The sequence below is a fragment of the Sceloporus occidentalis genome, unplaced genomic scaffold, assembly GCF_023333645.1.
Source record: "Sceloporus occidentalis isolate IW3139 unplaced genomic scaffold, rSceOcc1.0.p SCAF_201, whole genome shotgun sequence".
Classification (NCBI taxonomy): domain Eukaryota; kingdom Metazoa; phylum Chordata; class Lepidosauria; order Squamata; family Phrynosomatidae; genus Sceloporus; species Sceloporus occidentalis.
Genome location: NW_028317181.1, coordinates 742,794 through 760,763, shown reverse-complemented (window position 1 = coordinate 760,763; position 17,970 = coordinate 742,794). Strand labels below are relative to the sequence as shown.

Genomic DNA, 17,970 nt, shown 5'->3' with positions numbered 1-17,970 from the left:
CGGCCTTGTCTTTTGCCGATGCAGGGGGTAGGTGTGGGGAGCCCTTGTGGAATCAGTGGCCTCCGAGAGCCACGTGGCGCGGGGAGAAACAGGTTGAGGAGGGTGGGAATGTTGTGGGCTGTAAGATGTCCATCTGGTTCCGAGTTCAAAGCCACGGGTCCCTAAAAAGAGATGAAAAGGATTGGGGCTTTTGGCTTTAGAAAAGAAACAATAAGAGATTTTTCAGAATCCCACAACTTAGCATGGACTCCGTCCCAAAGAAAAAGCCATGAGGAGAGAGGAGTGTATTTATGCTCCTATCCTCCTTATTTTTCCCAGTTGGGACTCCAAGCGGCTTAGAACTTTAGGGAAATGCTGTGGTGCCTCCCCATTTGCTGGGATTAGGGCAGAGGAGCCCTGCGAAAGGGGAGAAGACCAGAAATAAAGACACTACTTTTTTAACCTCAGAGACCACCTCTCTAGGAATCTCTAGGTCCTCCAGCACAACTCTGTGGTCAATTCGCAGCAGAATTTCTCCAGAGGACCTAGTGGCTCCTAGAAGGGACATACGAACCAAATTCACAATCCAAGCGGCAAATGTGGAGGGCCCACCGTATAATTGAATGGTGTTTTTCCCCCCAGTGTGGTTCCTAGGATTTCTGTGTTTCCTCCTGTTCCATGCTGCTTAACGTTTCAATATGGTTTTGGACTAGGAGACCAGGATTCGAATCCCAGCTTAGCTATATGAGCCCTGGTGAGCAGTGCTTCAATGCCAGTACCTGCAGCCACTCTCTCAGAAACCATAAGGTTGTGAGTTTGATACCAGCCAGGGGCTCAGGGTTGACTCAGCCTGGCATCCTTGTTGGGGGCAGTTGGCTGACACATTCCCTGATCACAGTCTTGAGTGTTGGACTAGGACTCTGGGAGATCAGAGTTCGAATCCCCACTCACTAAAGAAAACCCTCTGGGCAGCCTTGGCTGATGCACACTCTCAGTCTAAACTCTGTGGATTTGGAAGGACTGTTGACAATAACATGTGTCAGGTCACCTAAGGAAAGAGGTTGCCAGGAGCCCTTTTGGGAGGAGAATGGGGCGCAGGAGGTCTGCCCCAACATGCCCCTGTCCCAAATCAGCCATTTCCTCAATTTATTTGGGGCCTCAGGCCCTGCGTGTGTCATTCTGAAGACTTGCTCTTTGCCAGGACTTGATTTCCTAAGAGATGAGGCAAGGGAAATGGTTGCCATTCCAGGCTGGGTCCATGGCAGGTAACTCTGGGTCTTGGAGGGAAGGGAAAATAACATCATTATTCCTTGCAGGGTTGAGCGCTGGACTGGGGCATTTTATACATACACATACATGTATGCATATATGTATATATAGTCTTTACTAGAAAGCCAGTATGATGCAATGGTTTGAGCGTTGGACTGTGTTTCTGGAGACCAGGGTTCGATTCCCAGCTCAGCCATGAAACTCACTAGGTCACACTCTCTCAGCCTCAGGGGAAGAAGGCAATGGCAGACCACCTCTAAAAAAACCTTGCCAAGAGAACCCCAGGGTAGGGTTGCCACACAAAAAGCATCGCTTCTGCCCTTGTGATCCTTTGCACACCGCAAGGAAAGGGCAAATGGCTTTGCAGGCTGTGAGGCACTGGTTTCTCCTGAGTTGATGGGACTAGAAGGTAGCACCCTAGGCTTGGAAGGGATCCCCCAATTTAACCACCTCCTTCTGCCCTGCAGGAATACATAGGATCCTAGTGTTGGAGGGGAGCCCAAGGCCATCCAGTTCAAGCCCCTTCTGCCATGCAAAAATTCATAGGATGCTAGACTTGGAAGGGACCTCCAGGGGATCATCCATTCCAACCTCCTCCTGCCATGCAGGAATACAGAGAATCGGCAGATCCCTTCAAATACTTGAATTCTGTGATTCTGCTACATATTTAAACGGTTTTTGTGATCTTCAGGGTGTGTTAACACAGCTTTCTAACTGAAGGAACCTCACAGTTGGCAGGACTAGGATTTTAAAGTTAAACATGGTGATTGTGGAATGACCTCTGTGCTACAGGGAGGTGTGTTTGTGTGTTGTCTCTGCTTAGTTACATGCTTTGGGGCTTTGGGGGTGTCCTTCCAACTAACTGCTGCCTGTTGCTGAATATTTTGTAGTTGTATTTTAGCTTTCCCCTTTTGATTTTACTTTTTTGAGAGCTGTAGGTCTTCCAAGTAAAAGTACTATGCAGTTGCTTTGCAAAAGTGTGTACTGTGTGTCCCTAGTAGGATGGAGGGCTGCCATTTGTGGCCTTTTCCTGCGGGTGTGTTTGTGCCTTGTGTGACACGCAGGCTGCCAAATGCTTGGTAACCGCCAGCCTTATCTCTGACTCCAAACAACAAGGCCTGGGCAGGAATCCAAGTGGAATGGCCCAGAGACCGCTCCCTGTTTAAACCAGGCAGGAGTCTGCACCAGTGGGACATCCGCTGCCTTCCCCACTTGGAAGGAAAATGTGGTTCCATGACTGGACCTCCTCAGCCTCCCTGGGGTTAAAGGAAGGGGAAGGCAGGAAGGCCCTTGGTGACGCAGGCCCTTCCTGGAGGCAGGAAACTGGGCTCCCGGGCCCCTATTGTGCTCCTTCCTCTGCGGAAACCCCAAGGAGAGAGAGAGGGCTTTCCAAATGGGTGGCTCTGCAGGGATACAGAATGGGGGAAGCGGAGGTGGAGGGTGGGGGCAGGCCTTGGACTGGGGCTTCCTGCATGGCTCTTGGGGCTCCATTTCCAACCCTAGGATCCTATGTATTCCTGCATGGCAGAAGAAGGGGGTGGACTGGATGGCCCTTGGGAGCTTAGAAACTCTACCTTTTTGGACTGGAAGACTGAGACGTTCTTCCTTTGTGCAGCTTAGGGAAGTTACTTCTCTGGACTACAAGACCCCGACCGCACGGCCTCCTGGGATGGGATGGATGTGGCACTTGAGTCCCTGGAGATCTTACAATATTGCTTTCTAAAACAAAGGAAGAAGAAGAGTTAACATATAAGGAATATACATGAACACAAACAGCAAAGGCCATTGCCATTTGGGCTCAGCAACATGGACTATGTAATTCACTGGTCTTTAACTGCCATGGCTGAAGGCTATGGAATTCTGGGAGTTGGAGTTTGCTGTGGGGCCCAGAGCAAACAGGTTATTTCTCCAGTTTCTGTTTCCTTTGCCATAATGCAGTTTGACACCACTTTTTAGGTGCTACGGCTCCCTTTGGGGATCTGTAGTTTTGCTAGGCATTGCCCTCTTGGGCAGAGAAGGCCTCGTCGGCTGGGCTGAGAATCCCAGCATCCCGTGTGACGGAATGATCATGGCGTCAAACCCCGTTGTTCGCACAGTGCTGCGTTTTCCTGTCCCCTGCGCAACCTTTTCCTGAGGCCACATCCTGCTCCCCGTAGTAGACTTTGAACCCGTTTGCAAGAACTTCCTCTTTAACGGCGCGCTATAAATCTCCGGTTCCTCGTTTGGATCGACCCAGAAGAGTTGTTGGTGGCGCTCTGGGCGGAAGCGGGCCTTTCTGGCTGCGTCCCACAAAAGTGGGCCACAAAATCCGGCTCCAGAAATCCTGGGTTCCAGTTCCATGGTTTGTAAGATGTGGCCTCCCAGGGCTGCCTTGACTCCACTCCGGGGGTGAGGCTCCGCTGCCGGGTTTTCCCCCTCAGCTGGGCTGGCTCCCTTCCCAGTCCGAGCGGATCTCTGCGCCGGGTTTCCCTCCGGCTTTGTCCCTGGCTCTGCTCCAGGGGTCTCTTGCTCCACTTCCGGACTTTCCCTGCTGCCAGCTGCCTTCTTGGCATCAGTTCATCCAGGAGCTGCTCTTGCTGCTGCTGCGAGTGCGAATTAGGGGCAGTCTGCAGCAGAAAGGAAGGAGGCTGGGCGGCACTACAGGGCTCTCCAGCTTCATGCCCTTGGCAGGAGCCCAGGTGAGACCCCAGGGAGGGGGAAAGGGGGCTGGGAACTTGGGGAAGGGGTTTTGGGGGGAGGGGTGGGGGAGGGGAGGGGATGATGGGAAGGTGAGTTTCATTGAGGATAAATATGAGGTTGGCTGGCAGCTCGGTGTTGGAATGGGGGACTCCAGAGGCCATCTACTCCAGCCCCTTCCTCCTCGGAGGCTGCAGAGGGAGGCACAAACACACAGCCCCAGAGAGTGGTTAGAGCACTGGGTTCAAATCCCCACCCTCAGATAGCCAGATAGAAGCTGGGATGGAAAAACCTTTGGAGATCATCCAGCGTAGTTGTTTGAGTGGTTGGACTATGACTCTGGAGGCCAGGGACAGGTCACACTCTCTCAGCCCCAGAGGCTGGCCAGTGGCCGACCCCTTCTGGCCAAGAAGACCCCAGGGCAGCTTTGCCTCAGGGTCCCCGCAAGTCAGAAAGGAACTTGAAGTCACACAACAGCAGCAGCAGCAGCAGCAACAACAAACCTTCCTTCCCAGGCTGTCTGTATTCCTTTCTGTGTCTCTCTCTCCTTTGGCTTGGCATCTTCCTAGTCTCTAGAGCTGCAGGGACCAAGCACCAGACACGCGCCGAGGGAGCCTTCGTAGCACAACGTTAGCTTTAAGTCACCATCGGATTGTAGAGCTGGAAAGGGACACCCGAAGCCTCTGGGCCTCGACCCCAGCTTTTGCCATGCAGGAATGCCTTGTCCAAAGGAGGGTCTATGAAGAAGGACTTAGGGAGCTGGGAGAAGGTTGAGAGGTACTATGAGAGCCCTGTTTTAAGTATTTGAAGGGCTGGCATATTGAGGAGGGAGCAAGCTTGTTTTCTGCTGCTCCAGAGAATAGGATGCAATGGTGCAATGGATGCAAGCTGCAGGAAAAGAGATTCCAGCTCAACGTTAGGAGGATCTTCCTGAGAGTAAGAGCAGTTTGAGAGTGGAACACACTCCTTCCTCGGAGATTGTAGTGGAGTCTCCTTCCTTGGAGGCTGCCTTTAAGCAGAGGCTGGATGGCCCTCTCTCAGTGGGGCTGCTCTGATGGAGAGTTCCTGCATGGCAGAAGAAGGCGGGGCTTGGACTGGTCTGGGGCCCTCCTTGGGGTCTCTTCCAACTCTAGGACCCTCTGATTCTAAAGGGCCTCCTTCCCAGAGGAGATCTTTTGGGGTGGGTTTCCTTCAGAGTCTGGGGCGAAGGCTGTGTGAGGAAGGGCCCCCGCTTGGGGTTGGCTTGGGCCCCTAACCGATCATGTTGTGTCTTCTGCCCCCCATTAAAGCTGCTGCTCTGGGGGGGTCCATAGCCAGGGGCCCGGATGCTGGCCCGCTCCTTGCGCCACCTGCTGGACGGGGGAGGAGGCGACAACGCCGGGGTGACCCTCAGCGCCTTTCGAACCCGGGCCCCCGACTCTGACTGTGGGCCACTGGCTCCAGAACCGGTGAGTAGCAGAACATGGACCACAAATAAGAACAATGATGACAGCAAATTATGATTAGTAATATTAATTAATAATTATTCAGGTTGATTGATGCACTTGGCTACTTATTCCCCACAAACACACTGGCCTCTTGCAGTGTGTCTTCAGGGTGCAAACACACACCTTGACGGATGCACAACATTCCATGCACTAAAGGGGGACACGTGGCCATTTGGACCTTTGGACTACAGCTCCCAGTATCCCCAGCCAGCAAATGCTGGGAGGTGTAGTCCCTGTGTCTGTTGTCCTGTTTCCATTGTGAGCTGCCTCTTGCTTCTGTTTCAGGGGCTTTTTCAGACTGCACCTCCCAGAATCCCCAGAATCTGGCTGGGGCTTCTGGGAGTTGTTGTCCAAAAGCTTTCCCTTTGAGAAGGTGAACACTGTGCGTTTGTCAAGCTGTGTGTTTGCAACGTGAAGTTGCACTACAAGAGGCCATTGTGTTGTGTGTACAATCTGGTTGTTGCATCACAAGAGGTCAGTATGTTTGTGTGTGCATGATCTGGTTGTCACATTGTGAAAGACTAGTCGTGTTTGGGTGTGTGTAATCTTGTTGCACTGCAAGAGGCCAGTGTATTTGTGTGTGTGCAGTCTGCTTGTCGCATTGCAAGAGGCTGTTGTGTTGTGTGTACGATCTGGTTGTTGCACTGCAAAAGGCCTGTGTGTTTCTGTGTGTGTGACATCTGGTCATCGCACCACAGAAAGCCAGTTTGTTCATGTCTGGGATCTAATTGGCGCATGGCAAGAGGCTGGTGTGTTTGTGAGTGCAATCTGGTTGTCACACCGCAAGAAGCCAGTGTGTTTGTTTGTGTGCAGTGTGGTTGTTACACTGTACAAGCCCTGTGTGTGTGATGTGGTTGTCACACCACAAAAAGCCAGTGTCTTTGTGTGTGTGTGATCTGCTTGTTGCATGGCAAGAGGCCAGTGTTTTTGTGTGTGAGAGAGAGAGAGATGGGTGTCACATTGCATGAACCCAGTGTGTTTCTAAGTGTGCGATGTTGCACCTTGGTCCACATACTACTGTGTGCAGGAGGAGGAGGAGTGTGTGTGTGTGTGTAGAGAGAGAGAGAGAGATGAAGATAAGGCTCTGTTTATCGCATGTTAATTGTGTTGTCTAGGTAACACACACAGCACACCTTTGACCTCTCGCTGTAGTTACGTCTGCAATGTGTGCGCATTTGTGCGTTTGCGTGTGTGTTGGGCTGGGTTTGGCGCGCACTGTCTCGCCCCTTTCCAGGTTGTGTCCCTGCAGGTGTGTCCACGGCCAGGTGTGCACTTGTGTGCCCTCAAGCATAGCTAAAACACACACACAATTGCAAAAAGTTGTCAAGCTTTGCACTGCTAAAGGGGGGGGGGGGAACACAAGCACACACAACACACCCCTTGGGGAATCCGGCTGGGCCTGTTTTTGGGGAAGTCTTGCAGGGCGGGGATTGGGCCGAGAGAGCGGAAGAAGAAGAAGAAAGAGGAAAGCGGGAAGCGAAAGAACGAGAAAGGCCCCGAAAGAAAGACGAGAGAGAGAGAAAGTGGGGTGCAATGGGGTCCCCAACAAAACCCAGCCCTGACTCCTGATCCTCTTTCTTTCCTTCCATGCTCGCCCCTGCAGTGTAGGGCCTAAGTGTGGGTGGTGTTGTTGTGTGTTTGTGCACCTTTACCTGCAAGGGGTGACACTGTCTTGTCACTGGGGCCATGAAGGTCTTCCTCCGCTTGGGGGGCTGCCTGGAGGCCGCAGGGGGGTCCACCGACGCGGGGGTCATGCTCACACGCCGCACACGCTGGTACTGCCTCCCCGTCAAGGTGGGACACGGGTTCGAATCCTGGCGGGAAAAAGAAGTGGGGGGGGGCTTCTTGAGAAAAATGTCTATTGATTTTATTTAATTTTGTTACCCCCCTCCCCCCCAAAAAAGGACCCTGTGACCCTTTGGGAAGAAGCGGACGAAGGGGTGCTCTACACTGTCACCTCCACGACTCCGGGGGGCGCCAGTGGCAGAAAGGTGAGCAAGCTGGGATGGTAGGTGTTGGACTGCAACTCCCAGCATTCTGGGAGGGCGACTGACAAGGTTCTGGGAGTTGCGATCCAGTAGGATTCTGGGACTTGCAATCCAAGAGTTCGTTGTGGTTCTTAATTCCTCCAGCTTTTGTTTGTTTGTGCAGAAGGATTTATTTATTTATTTATTTGGACTGCAACTCCCAGCATTCTGAGAATGCAATTCCAAGAATTCTGGGAGTTGTGATCCAAAAGTATTGGTTTGGTTTGGAGTTTCAGTTGTTGTTCTTAACTCCTTAAGCTCTTGTTTATTTGTGCAATATGTGTGTGTGTGTGTTTGTGTGTCTTTGACTGCAACTCCCAGCATTCTGAGAATGCAATTCCAAGAATTCTGGGAGTTGCAATCCCAAAGCATTGTTTTGTTTTGTTTTGGTGTTTTGGTTGTTTTTTTTAATTTCTCAAGCTCTTGTTTGTTTGTGCAACAGATATGTGTGTGTGTATGTTGCACAAACAAATATCTATAGGACTGCAACTCCCAGCATTCTGAGAATGCAATTCCCAGGATTCTGGAATTTGCAATCCATTTTAAAAAATTTGTTTACAATTTAAATCCCGACGCCGGACGGGGGCAAATATGAATAGAAACCTTCTCTTTACCGGACGTCCCTCCAGGGCCAGGAGCAGGAGGAGGAAGAGGCCGTCCCATCATCCACTGTCCAGTCGCGGGCCCTGAAGGCTGGCACTTTGCCCCGTCTGGTGCGGCACTTGCTGGACGCCCCGGTGCTGGGCGACACCTGCTTCATCCCAGCCTTCCTGGCCACCTACCGGACCTTTGCCAGTCCTCCGGAGGTCCTCCGACTTCTGCTGGACAGGTGGGCAAAATTTTGCATTGTTTTGGTGTGGTAGGCAGAAATCCCACTTGTGTAGAGAGCTTAAAATCCTCATTAAAGCTCCCCTTGGGGGCGATTTATGCTCTCGCTCAGCTGTCCTACCTTGCAGGGCTGGCGTGAAGGGGAACTATACATCCCACCCAGGGAGCCTTAGAGGAAAGGGAAAGCACTGAAAGAAAAACACTGAGTTGCAATGCAGAAATAACCCAGTTTTAATGCCACCCCAAAGTGCTGTTCCTCCCTCCCTAGGGAACCCTGGGATTTGTAGTTTTTGCAAGGTATTTTTTAGCCCTCTCTCTGGGTGCATCTACACTGCAGAAATAACCCTGTTTTAATGCCGCTTTAAGTGTTGTTGTTCCATTCCTAGGGACATCCTGGGATTTGTAGTTTTTACAGCATCTTTCTAGCCTTCTCTGCCCAAGTTGTTTGACCAACTACGAATCCCAGGGATTTGTTAAAGGGGTCTCAAACTGCATTATTTCCGCGTGACGGGGAGGATAAGGAAGCCTCACCCGGGGAATTGCTGTCTGTGACACATGAGAAAAAGTGCTGAACTGCAGAAATAACCTGGTTTGACACCAGTTTAACTGCTCTAACTCTTGCCATATGCAAACCCTGGGATTTGTAGTTTGGTGAGAGATCGCTGGTGCCTCGGCAAACTACAAATCTCAGGCTAAGGAAATGTAGCCGTGTCGCAGAATTAAAACAGTTCGACGACGCTTTAACTGCCATGGCACGAGGCTGTGGAATCCTGGGGTTTGTAGTTTGTTGAGGGGCACAAAACTACAGCTCCCAGAATGCCTGAGAGATGGCCATCCAGCCTCTGGAGTCTGGGTGGCCATCTGTCAATGGGGATGCTATGATTGAGAGTTGCTGCATGGCAGGAACGGGGTTGGACTGCATGGCCTTTCTTGGGGTCTCTATGATTCTGTGGTTCTATGAAACTGGTATCAAACTGGATTATTTATTCAGTGCGGACGCAGCCTGGAATGGACTGGAGAGGAAACAATCCCTTCTTCTTCTCCCTCCTTTTTAAATCTTATTATTTCCTCTCTTCCAAGGTTGCAGGAGGTGACAGGGCCGGGTTCGAATCCTGCGCCAGAAACGACGGAGTTGCGGCGGTGAGTGACGCGACCCCCGGGGACCCCTCCAAAAAACCCAAATCCTTCATTTCTTTAGACTTTGTAAGCATCTCCATTTCCCCAGGAATGGCTCATTTTTGCTAACTGAAAGTTTAAAGCATAGTGCACTCTTTGCATGCTCAGAGGCACCGTTAACTTGTCCCAGGCTTCCCTGTCATCTCAAACCCATCCAGTCCGGCCAGTTTTCTGGAACGAAAGGCGTGATCTGTGGGTTTTTTCAGTCCAGTAATGCAAGAACGAAACCTTGGGAAAACTACAACTCACATACATAATGAATTTCTATTTTAATTAATTTAATTGTAATATAGTGATTTAATTTTATGTTTATATTTTTATTATATATGTTTGATATTCTGTCCTTTGGTGGATATGAATAATTATATAAACAAACAAACAAACAAACAATATATTAAAGCTATAATTTAATTTATGATATAATTTGTAATTAATAAAATTGTATTTTAATTAATTTAATTATGATATAATCATTTAATTTTATATTTTCATCTTTGGTTATATGTGTTAGATATTCTGCCCTTTGGGAGGATATGTATATTAACTAATTTATAAATAGTTAATTTATATTTAATCATAATAGAATAATTTCATACTATATTCTTATTTTTTATTATATATTTTTTGATATTGTGCTCTTTTGTGGATATGAATAATTTATATAACAAACAAACAAAGAGAAAATATATATTTAGACATAAATTTAATTAATGTATAATTTAACTTGTGATGAATACATTTCTGTTTTAATTAATTTAATTATAACATAATTTAATTTTACATTTTCATTTTTGATTATATATGTTGATATTCCGTCTTTTGGGGGAATGAATTTTATATATCAACTTTAACCAAAAGCTGCACTGGAGGACCTACAGATTCCTAGAGAGGACATTCCAGTGCCACTCTAACTAAATGTTGCGCTGAAAGACCTAAAGATTCCTAGAGAGAACACTCTACTAGGCCTTTGTGGCTCCTATGGCCAGTGTCTGTCAGACGTTGACCACAGAGTTGCCCTGGAGGACCCAGAGGTTCCTAGAGAGAATACTCTACTAGGCCTTGTTAGCTCCTCCAGCGCAGTTCTATGGTCAGTGTCTGTCAGGCGTTGACCACAGAGTTGCCCTGGAGGACCTAGAGATTCCTAGAGAGAACACTCTGCTAGGCCTTTGTAGCTCCTCCAGAGCAGTTCTATGGTCAGTGTCTGTCGGACGTTGGCCACAGAGATTCCTAGAGAGAACACTCTACTAGGCCTTTGTAGCTCCTCCAGAGCAGTTCTATGGTCAGTCTCTGTCGGACGTTGGCCACAGAGTTTCCCTGGAGGACCTAGAGATTCCTAGAGAGAACACTCTACTAGGCCTTTGTGGCTCCTCCAGCGCAGTCCTATGGCCAGTGTCTGTCAGACGTTGACCACAGAGTTGCCCTGGAGGACCCAGAGGTTCCTAGAGAGAGTACTCTACTAGGCCTTTGTAGCTCCTCCAGGGCAACTCTATGGTCAGTGTCTGTCGGATGTTGACCACAGAGTTGCACTAGAGGATTTGCAGTTTTCCTATATTCCTGGGGGTCTTGTGCCCTTAACACCAGTGAATGTGGGGGGATGGATGCACTACTGCTAATAATAATAATTTATAATCAATATGATGATGATGAATTAATAATACAAGTAATATTTTTTTTTTATTCCTTGTTCTGGGGTTCCTCTTGGGTCTCTGGGTGGTGGAGATGTAGGCACAGCTTTGCAGAAGTTACTTTCCCTGGTATTTGGATAGCCTTGGTTTCCCTGCTGACACTTCCCATTATCCCCTTTGACTGCAGCTCCCTGAGATCCCTGCTTTGCTCCTGGCTGGATGGCTTTCCCAAAGACTTTGCTGGCCTGGAGCCTGCCTTGCAAGAGCGGCTGTTGTGCTGGATGCGTTGGGCCCTTGGAAGGGGCTCCGACCCTGAGAAGACCCTCCTGGCCTCTGGGACACAGGATGGGCCCCCTGGGAGGGCCACGGAGGACGCCACGGAGGATGCCACGGAGGACGACGAGGACTGGCGGGACCCTGACCCCCACTATGTCCTGGGGCTGCAGGCGGAGGACGTGGCTGCCCACTTGACCGCCACTGACGCCGTGAGTGCCACGGGGGGAGGGACACATGTCTAGAGGCGTTTCTGCGCTTTAACTGCCATGGCCCCATCTTACAGAGTCCTGGGATTTGTAGTTTGGTGAGATGCCATCTCTCTTTGGCAGTGAAGGGCTAAAGACCTTGCAAAACTACAAATCCCAGGATTTCATAAGGAGGAGCTGCAGCACTTAAAAGGGTGCCCAAACTCCAGTATTTGCAACCTCTCTCTTGCAAAATTTTAATTTTAAAGTGGTCTGGAGAAATTCTCAAACGATGCTCCGAAGGCTATATCTAAGAGGTTATTTGGCTCGAAATAAATCAATAAATCTTGTTACTTCCTGTCTGGACAGAGATATCCCGTATTCCCTAAAAATGGGTCCGCAGCCAAATATCTCCATTCGGATAAATCCTGTGTTGTTCCTCATTTGCTTCTCTTGCCTTCTGTTATTATTGGTTTTTTCATTTTTGCATATATACACTTGTCCCTCCATATTTGCTAGGATTAGGGGCACAAGACCCCTGTGAATAACAAAAACACCATGTTTTTACCTGAGAGGACACCTCTCTAGGAATCTCTAGGTCCTCCAGGGCAACTCTGTGGTCTGACAGACACCGACCATAGGACTGTTACCAATGAATGCCTAGCAGAGAGCTCTCTCTAGGAATAATCTCTAGGTCTTTCTGTGCAACTTTTAGTTAAAGTTAGCCATAGAGTTGCGCTGGAGATCCTAGAGATTTCTAGAGAGAACATATTAATCAAATCTGTGAATAATCAAATCCACAAATATCAAAGCTGCAAATATGGAGGGATGAGTATATATGTACATACACTGGGCCCTTGTTATCCGCTGGGGTTTGGTTCCAGGATCCCCTGTGGATACCAAAATCCACGGATACTCAAGTCCCATTAAATAGAATGGCAGAGCAAAATGGTATCCCTAATATAAAATGGTTAATTAAGGTTTACTATTTGGAATTTATACTTCTTTTGAATATTTTCAAGCCATGGATGCTTGAATCGGTGGATAAAAAAAAGTCCATGGATAAGGAAGGCCAACTGTGTGTATATATATATATATGTGTGTGTGTGTGTGTGTGTGTTTTGCATTTTTCTAATTCCAATCAAGTGAAGAAAAGCAGTCCTGGATATACTGGCTAAGATGAGCCTTTTCATATCCTGCTTTTTGCAATCCTACCTTTCCCTCGGGCATCCCAAAAATATTAAAACCAAGACAAAGAAAGACTCAGGGGATAACATTTTGAAAGTCCTGGGGGCGTGTTTTATTGAAAACATTTTTATTTAAGATCCATTCCCTTGTTCTGTGTGTTTACCTGTTTCCAAATGCCGCAAAGGGAGCTTTGCATGCAAGCCAGGGCTCTGTGATTTGCTTTAATTTTGGGTTCAGATGCTCTCCACCTGCAACCAAAAAAATAAACTTCTTCCCCTCCGATGGGGCTTTAAAAGCCCCTTTGCTCCGGCGAGCCTTTGCTTTGCTTGACTGGATCCAACGCATTGTCCTTGTTGCCCTACTTTCCGGGGTCCAGGGAGGAGACCCTCTAATGATATGTTTGTGGGGCATTACAGCACTTCACTCATGAGCTTGTTGTTGTTGTTGCTCACCCCCAGCCTAATTTTTGGCCATGCAGGCCACCCTCTTGTTTCCCTGCAGGAAGGCGCAGTTAGCGCACCACAGCGCAGGCGTTGCAGTCCAGTTTACGGATGTTTCTCCTCTTTGCCCCCAGGACCTCTTCCTGCGGCTGGTGCCCCATGAGTGCCTGGGCTCCTTGTGGTCTCAGCGGGACAAGAAGGGCCACGAAGGGGCCTGCCCCACGGTCCGGGCCACGGTGGCCCAGTTCAACCTGGTGGCCAGAGCGGTGGTCTTCTCCTGCCTGGGGGACACGGGGCTCAGGGCCGCCCAGCGCGCGCGGCTCCTGGAGAAGTGGATCCGGGTGGCGGAGGTGAGTCCTGTGCGGGCGGCCGGGCGGATCTCCTCCCATGATGATTCAAGGATCCATCGGAACGAAAAATGGAATCGCCAAAGCAATTGATGCACACAGAAGAGTTAAGTGAGATGCAGCAACAAAACCTAAAAGCAAAGGCATAGTCAGAAGCCATTTATTAGAGCTGCTTTTCACTTTTTATTTTTATTTCATTGCAAATAAAATATATAATACATACATAACTAAAAGTTACATGATCCCCTTATTACCCTACCTTAAAACCAGAATAACAAGGCCATAAAATACAAGTTAAAATTAATTAAAATAGACATGTTTTAGGCTAATTTTGCATCCTCTTTGGGACCAGGCCCTTGGCTGGGTTTTTCCTGGCCTCTAAAATAAAGAGGCAACCAGGCTTAAAGGCAAAGGAGGAGTTAGCACTGCTTTGTTGCAGCTGTTTTTTTACTGAGGTCCCTATGGGCAACTAGGTGCCACCCCCAACAAATTGGGCGCCTGGCTTGGATTACAGCTGGTTTTGCAACCCAGGCAGGTGTCTTTAAATAGCTTCTCTTCTACTACAGCCAGCATAGCATAGTGGTTTGGGCATTGGACAATGACTGCAGAGACCAGGATTCAAATCCTTGCTTGGCTATGGAAACACAACTGGATGACTTCTGGCAAGGCAGCCTCAGAGGGAAGGAATGGCCAGGCTCTTCGGAGCCAATCTTGCCAAGAAAACCCTAGGATAGGTTTGTCTTGGAAAAAATACAAGTAAATTGCCTCTATCTATCTATCTATCTATCTATCTATCTATCTATCTATCTATCTATTAACTTCTCTAGGAATCTCTATGTCCTCCAGTGGTCAACCTCTGACCATAGAATCCGCCTTGAGTTCCCATACCAGGAATAAGGCAGGAAATAAATAATAGAATCAAGCTATACATCTCTAGAGAAGTGTTCTCTCTAGGAATCTCTATGTCCTCCAGCGCAACTCTATGGTCAACATCTGGCAGAAGCTGACCATAGAAACTGCCTCTCTATACTGTGAGGAAGGCGGGATATAAACATAATACTAATAATCATAATTGAATTATACTGGAGGACTTAAAAATCCCTAGAGAGGTGTTCTCTCTAGGAACCTCTAGGTCCTCCAGCACAACTCTTTGGTCACCTTCTGGAAGAGTTGTGCTGGAGGACCTAAAAATCCCTAGAGAGAACAGGTGACTGTTACAGACTGCCAAAATAAAGCTGCTTCGGGTCTCTTTGGAGGTATGCTATTTAAATGATGCATGGGTCCTAAGACTCCGGAGGTCGCGCCAAAGCCACACTCCATTCCTAAGCACTGGAGTGCAGCTTTGGTGCCGCTTCCGGATTCTTAGGATGCATGCATAATTTAAACAGCATACTACCACAGAGACCCGAAGCAGCTTTATTTTGGCAGTCTGTAACAGGCCATAGTAATCAAATCTGCAAATAGTCAAAGCCACAGATGCGGAGGGATGACCGTACTTTATATTATTCTACATCGTTTTAGCTGGTTTAAAACCATTTGCTTTAAAGCAAGAGGCAGATACGTTTTTGTTGCCTTTTGTTTGTGTGCCTTCGAGTCGTTTCCGGTTTATGGCGGCCCCAAGGCGAACCAACCCTGGGTTTTCTTGGCAAGATTTGTTCGGAGGAGGTTTTCCATTGCCTCCCTGTGAGGCTGAGAGAGTGGGACTTGCCCAGAGTCACTCACTGGGTTTCCATCATGGCCAATTCAGGATTCGAACCCTGTTTCCTAGAGCCATACTCCAACACAAAAACCACTATACCATACTGGCTGCGTTTTTAGCCTTTTAAAGTTATGGTGATTTGTTGTCTTAAATTGATTTATCTTGCACCGCTGTGAGATCTTTGGATGTAAATGAGTGAATTAACTTTTTTTGGGGAGGGGTCTCCCCGATCTTCCTCTCCAGGAATGCTTCTTCCTCCGGAACTTCTCCTCGCTGTACGCCGTGGTCTCGGCCCTCCATTCCACACCTTTGCACCGCCTCAAGAGGACCTGGGAGGAGACCTCCAGGTTGGGAAACCCCTCCGCTGTGACCTGGGGTGGGCAACGCACCAGACCCCCGTTCTGCAGCCCCGGGAAGCCCCCAACCCTTTCAAAAAATTAAAATTTTGCACATATTTTTGGGTAATTTTTAACCCCCAAAATGGTAGACTGAGCTCAAAGCCAGCCAAAGATGTGTCAATTTATATCCCCTTCAAATCCTTCCCTGCGCAGTCAGCAAAATGGTGGCCACAAGTGGCACAGATAGCATTTCCAGATTTGTCTAGACTGTATGAAGTTGTCATGATTTGCTATTTTCAAATACAGTTCCCCCCCCCCCCCCCCACATTTGCGGCTTTGACTTTTACAGATTTGGTTATTTGCGGTTTTGATTCATATGTCCTCTCTGGGAATCTCTGGGTCCTCCAGCGCAACTCTGCCAGAAGTTGTCATAGAATCATAGAATCATAGAATCGTAGAGTTGGAAGAGACCACTAGGGCCATCCAGTCCAACCCCATTCTGCCATGCAGGAAATCCAAATCAAAGCATCCCTGACAGATGGCCATCCAGCCTCTGTTTAAAGACCTCCAAGGAAGGAGACTCTATCACCCTCCGAGGGAGTGCATTCCACTGTCGAACAGCCCTTACTGTCAGGAAGTTCCTCCTAATGTTCAGGTGGAATCTCTTTTCCTGTAGCTTACATCCATTGTTCCGGGTCCTGTTCTCTGGAGCAGCAGAAAACAAGCTTGCTCCCTCTTCAATATGACATCCTTTCAAATATTTAAACAGGGCTATCATATCACCTCTTAACCTCCTTTTCTCCAGGCTAAACATCCCCAGCTCCCTAAGTCGTTCCTCATAGGGCATGGTTTCCAGACCCTTCACCATTTTTGTCGCCCTCCTTTGGACACGCTCCAGTTTCTCAATGTCCTTTCTGAATTGTGGCGCCCAGAACTGGACACAATATTCTAGGTGGGGCCTGACCAAAGCAGAATACAGTGGCACTATTACTTCTCTTGATCTAGACACTATACTTCTATTGATGCAGCCTAAAATAGCATTGGCCTTTTTAGCTGCCGCATCACACTGTTCACTCATGTTCAACTTGTGGTCTACTTGGACTCATAGATCCCTTTCACACGTAGTTTCATTCAGCCAGGTGTCACCCATCCTATATCTGTGCATTTTATTTTTCCGCCCTAAGTGCAGTACCTTACATTTCTCTGTGTTGAATTTCATTTTGTTAGCTTTGGCCCAGCTTTCTAGTCTATTCAGGTCATTTTGAATCTTGATCCTGTCCTCTGGGGTATTAGCTATTCCCCCTAATTTGGTGTCATCTGCAAATTTGATAAGTATGCTCCCAATTCTGTCATCCAAGACATTGATAAAGATGTTGAATAGCAAATTGGGCCCAGGAGAGAGCCCTGTGGGACCCCACTGGTCACTTCTCTCCAGGATGAAAAGGAGCCATAGAGTTGTGCTGGGAACCTAGAAATTCCTAGAGAAAACACCTCTCTTTGCATGGACAGGTCCTTCAGCCTGATTCTGTGGTCAAATTCTGACAGATGTTGACCACAGAGTTACACTAGGACCGATTCCTATAAAGGATAGTGGGATTTTTTGTTTGTGATTTTTCGACGTTCATGGGGATCCTTCACCCCAAATCTCAAACTTCCTTGCAAAGGGCAGGCACAGATCCAGGAATCATGTGTGGAGGTTGCAAGGAAATTGCAAAGGAGTCTGCAAAGACATTGGTATCTCCTTCTTTATACCAGTTACAATACCCTCCTCAGGGTGGTCCCCTCGGTCTCCTGGGGCTTAAACTACATTTAATTTTGCAACAAGGTTAGGGTTTCCATAACCTCCAGTGGCCTCAATTTGGCAGCAATAGTCCCCATTAATCCTCTGCCATCCCATTTTCTCAGCTTCTTGTACAATTTCCCGGTTTCTCCTGCTTTCCTCCTTTGTCCTCGGCTTATTTGCATTGCATACCCTCCAAATATTCTGAATTTCCAGGTACCGTCCTGATTGACCCTCTGCCTTCACACTTTCTCAGATGCTTTCAAAATGTCCCAGTTGCTTGCCTCCTTTGTCCTCAGCATCCTTCCATTGCTACCTCTTGGGGCTGGGAAGTACTTTTGGGTTTGCTGTTGCCTGATGTGGCTTCTCTCTTGCCTTCTCTCCCCTCCTTATATCTCCAAATCCCCTCCTTATATCCCCAATTTTCCTCCGCAGGGACTGCCTCCGCTGCTACGAGGAGCTCAGCGCCATCTGCTCAGAGGAGGACAACTACAGCCAGAGCCGGCGGCTCCTCTTCCAGGTACACAGCGACCCATATGGACTCGGCCCTTTCCTTCCAAAGTTGTGATGGTCTGATTTCTTGCACCAAAACCGACACTGCCTTGCCTTGAACTCTCCCACCCAACTGTCTAGATTTGGCTGGGAGAGTC

General features: G+C 48.4%; 2 protein-coding genes across 5 annotated transcripts in view; one reads left to right on the top strand and one right to left on the bottom strand.

Moving 5' to 3' along the window:
* The window catches only part of LOC149278109 (uncharacterized), a 705,984-nt gene that overhangs the window by 505,181 nt on the left and 182,833 nt on the right, over positions 1-17,970 (bottom strand). The gene's annotated exons all lie outside the window — the stretch shown is intronic.
* LOC149278114 (ral guanine nucleotide dissociation stimulator-like 2) overlaps positions 12-17,970 on the top strand; it is a 35,361-nt gene continuing 17,402 nt past the window's right edge. For 3 of the 4 annotated variants that reach the window (XM_089502318.1, XM_089502316.1, XM_089502319.1), the window contains exons 1-9: positions 3,843-3,926; positions 5,214-5,372; positions 7,316-7,402; positions 8,068-8,267; positions 9,347-9,406; positions 11,255-11,552; positions 13,291-13,506; positions 15,446-15,549; positions 17,756-17,840. In XM_089502318.1, the coding sequence (XP_089358444.1) occupies positions 5,250-5,372; positions 7,316-7,402; positions 8,068-8,267; positions 9,347-9,406; positions 11,255-11,552; positions 13,291-13,506; positions 15,446-15,549; positions 17,756-17,840 (1,173 nt within the window). In that variant the 5' untranslated portion in view covers positions 3,843-3,926; positions 5,214-5,249. Of the gene's footprint in view, positions 28-2,863; positions 3,590-3,842; positions 3,927-5,213; positions 5,373-7,315; positions 7,403-8,067; positions 8,268-9,346; positions 9,407-11,254; positions 11,553-13,290; positions 13,507-15,445; positions 15,550-17,755; positions 17,841-17,970 lie in introns of those variants that run through there. The other variant, XM_089502317.1, reaches the window with a different exon arrangement.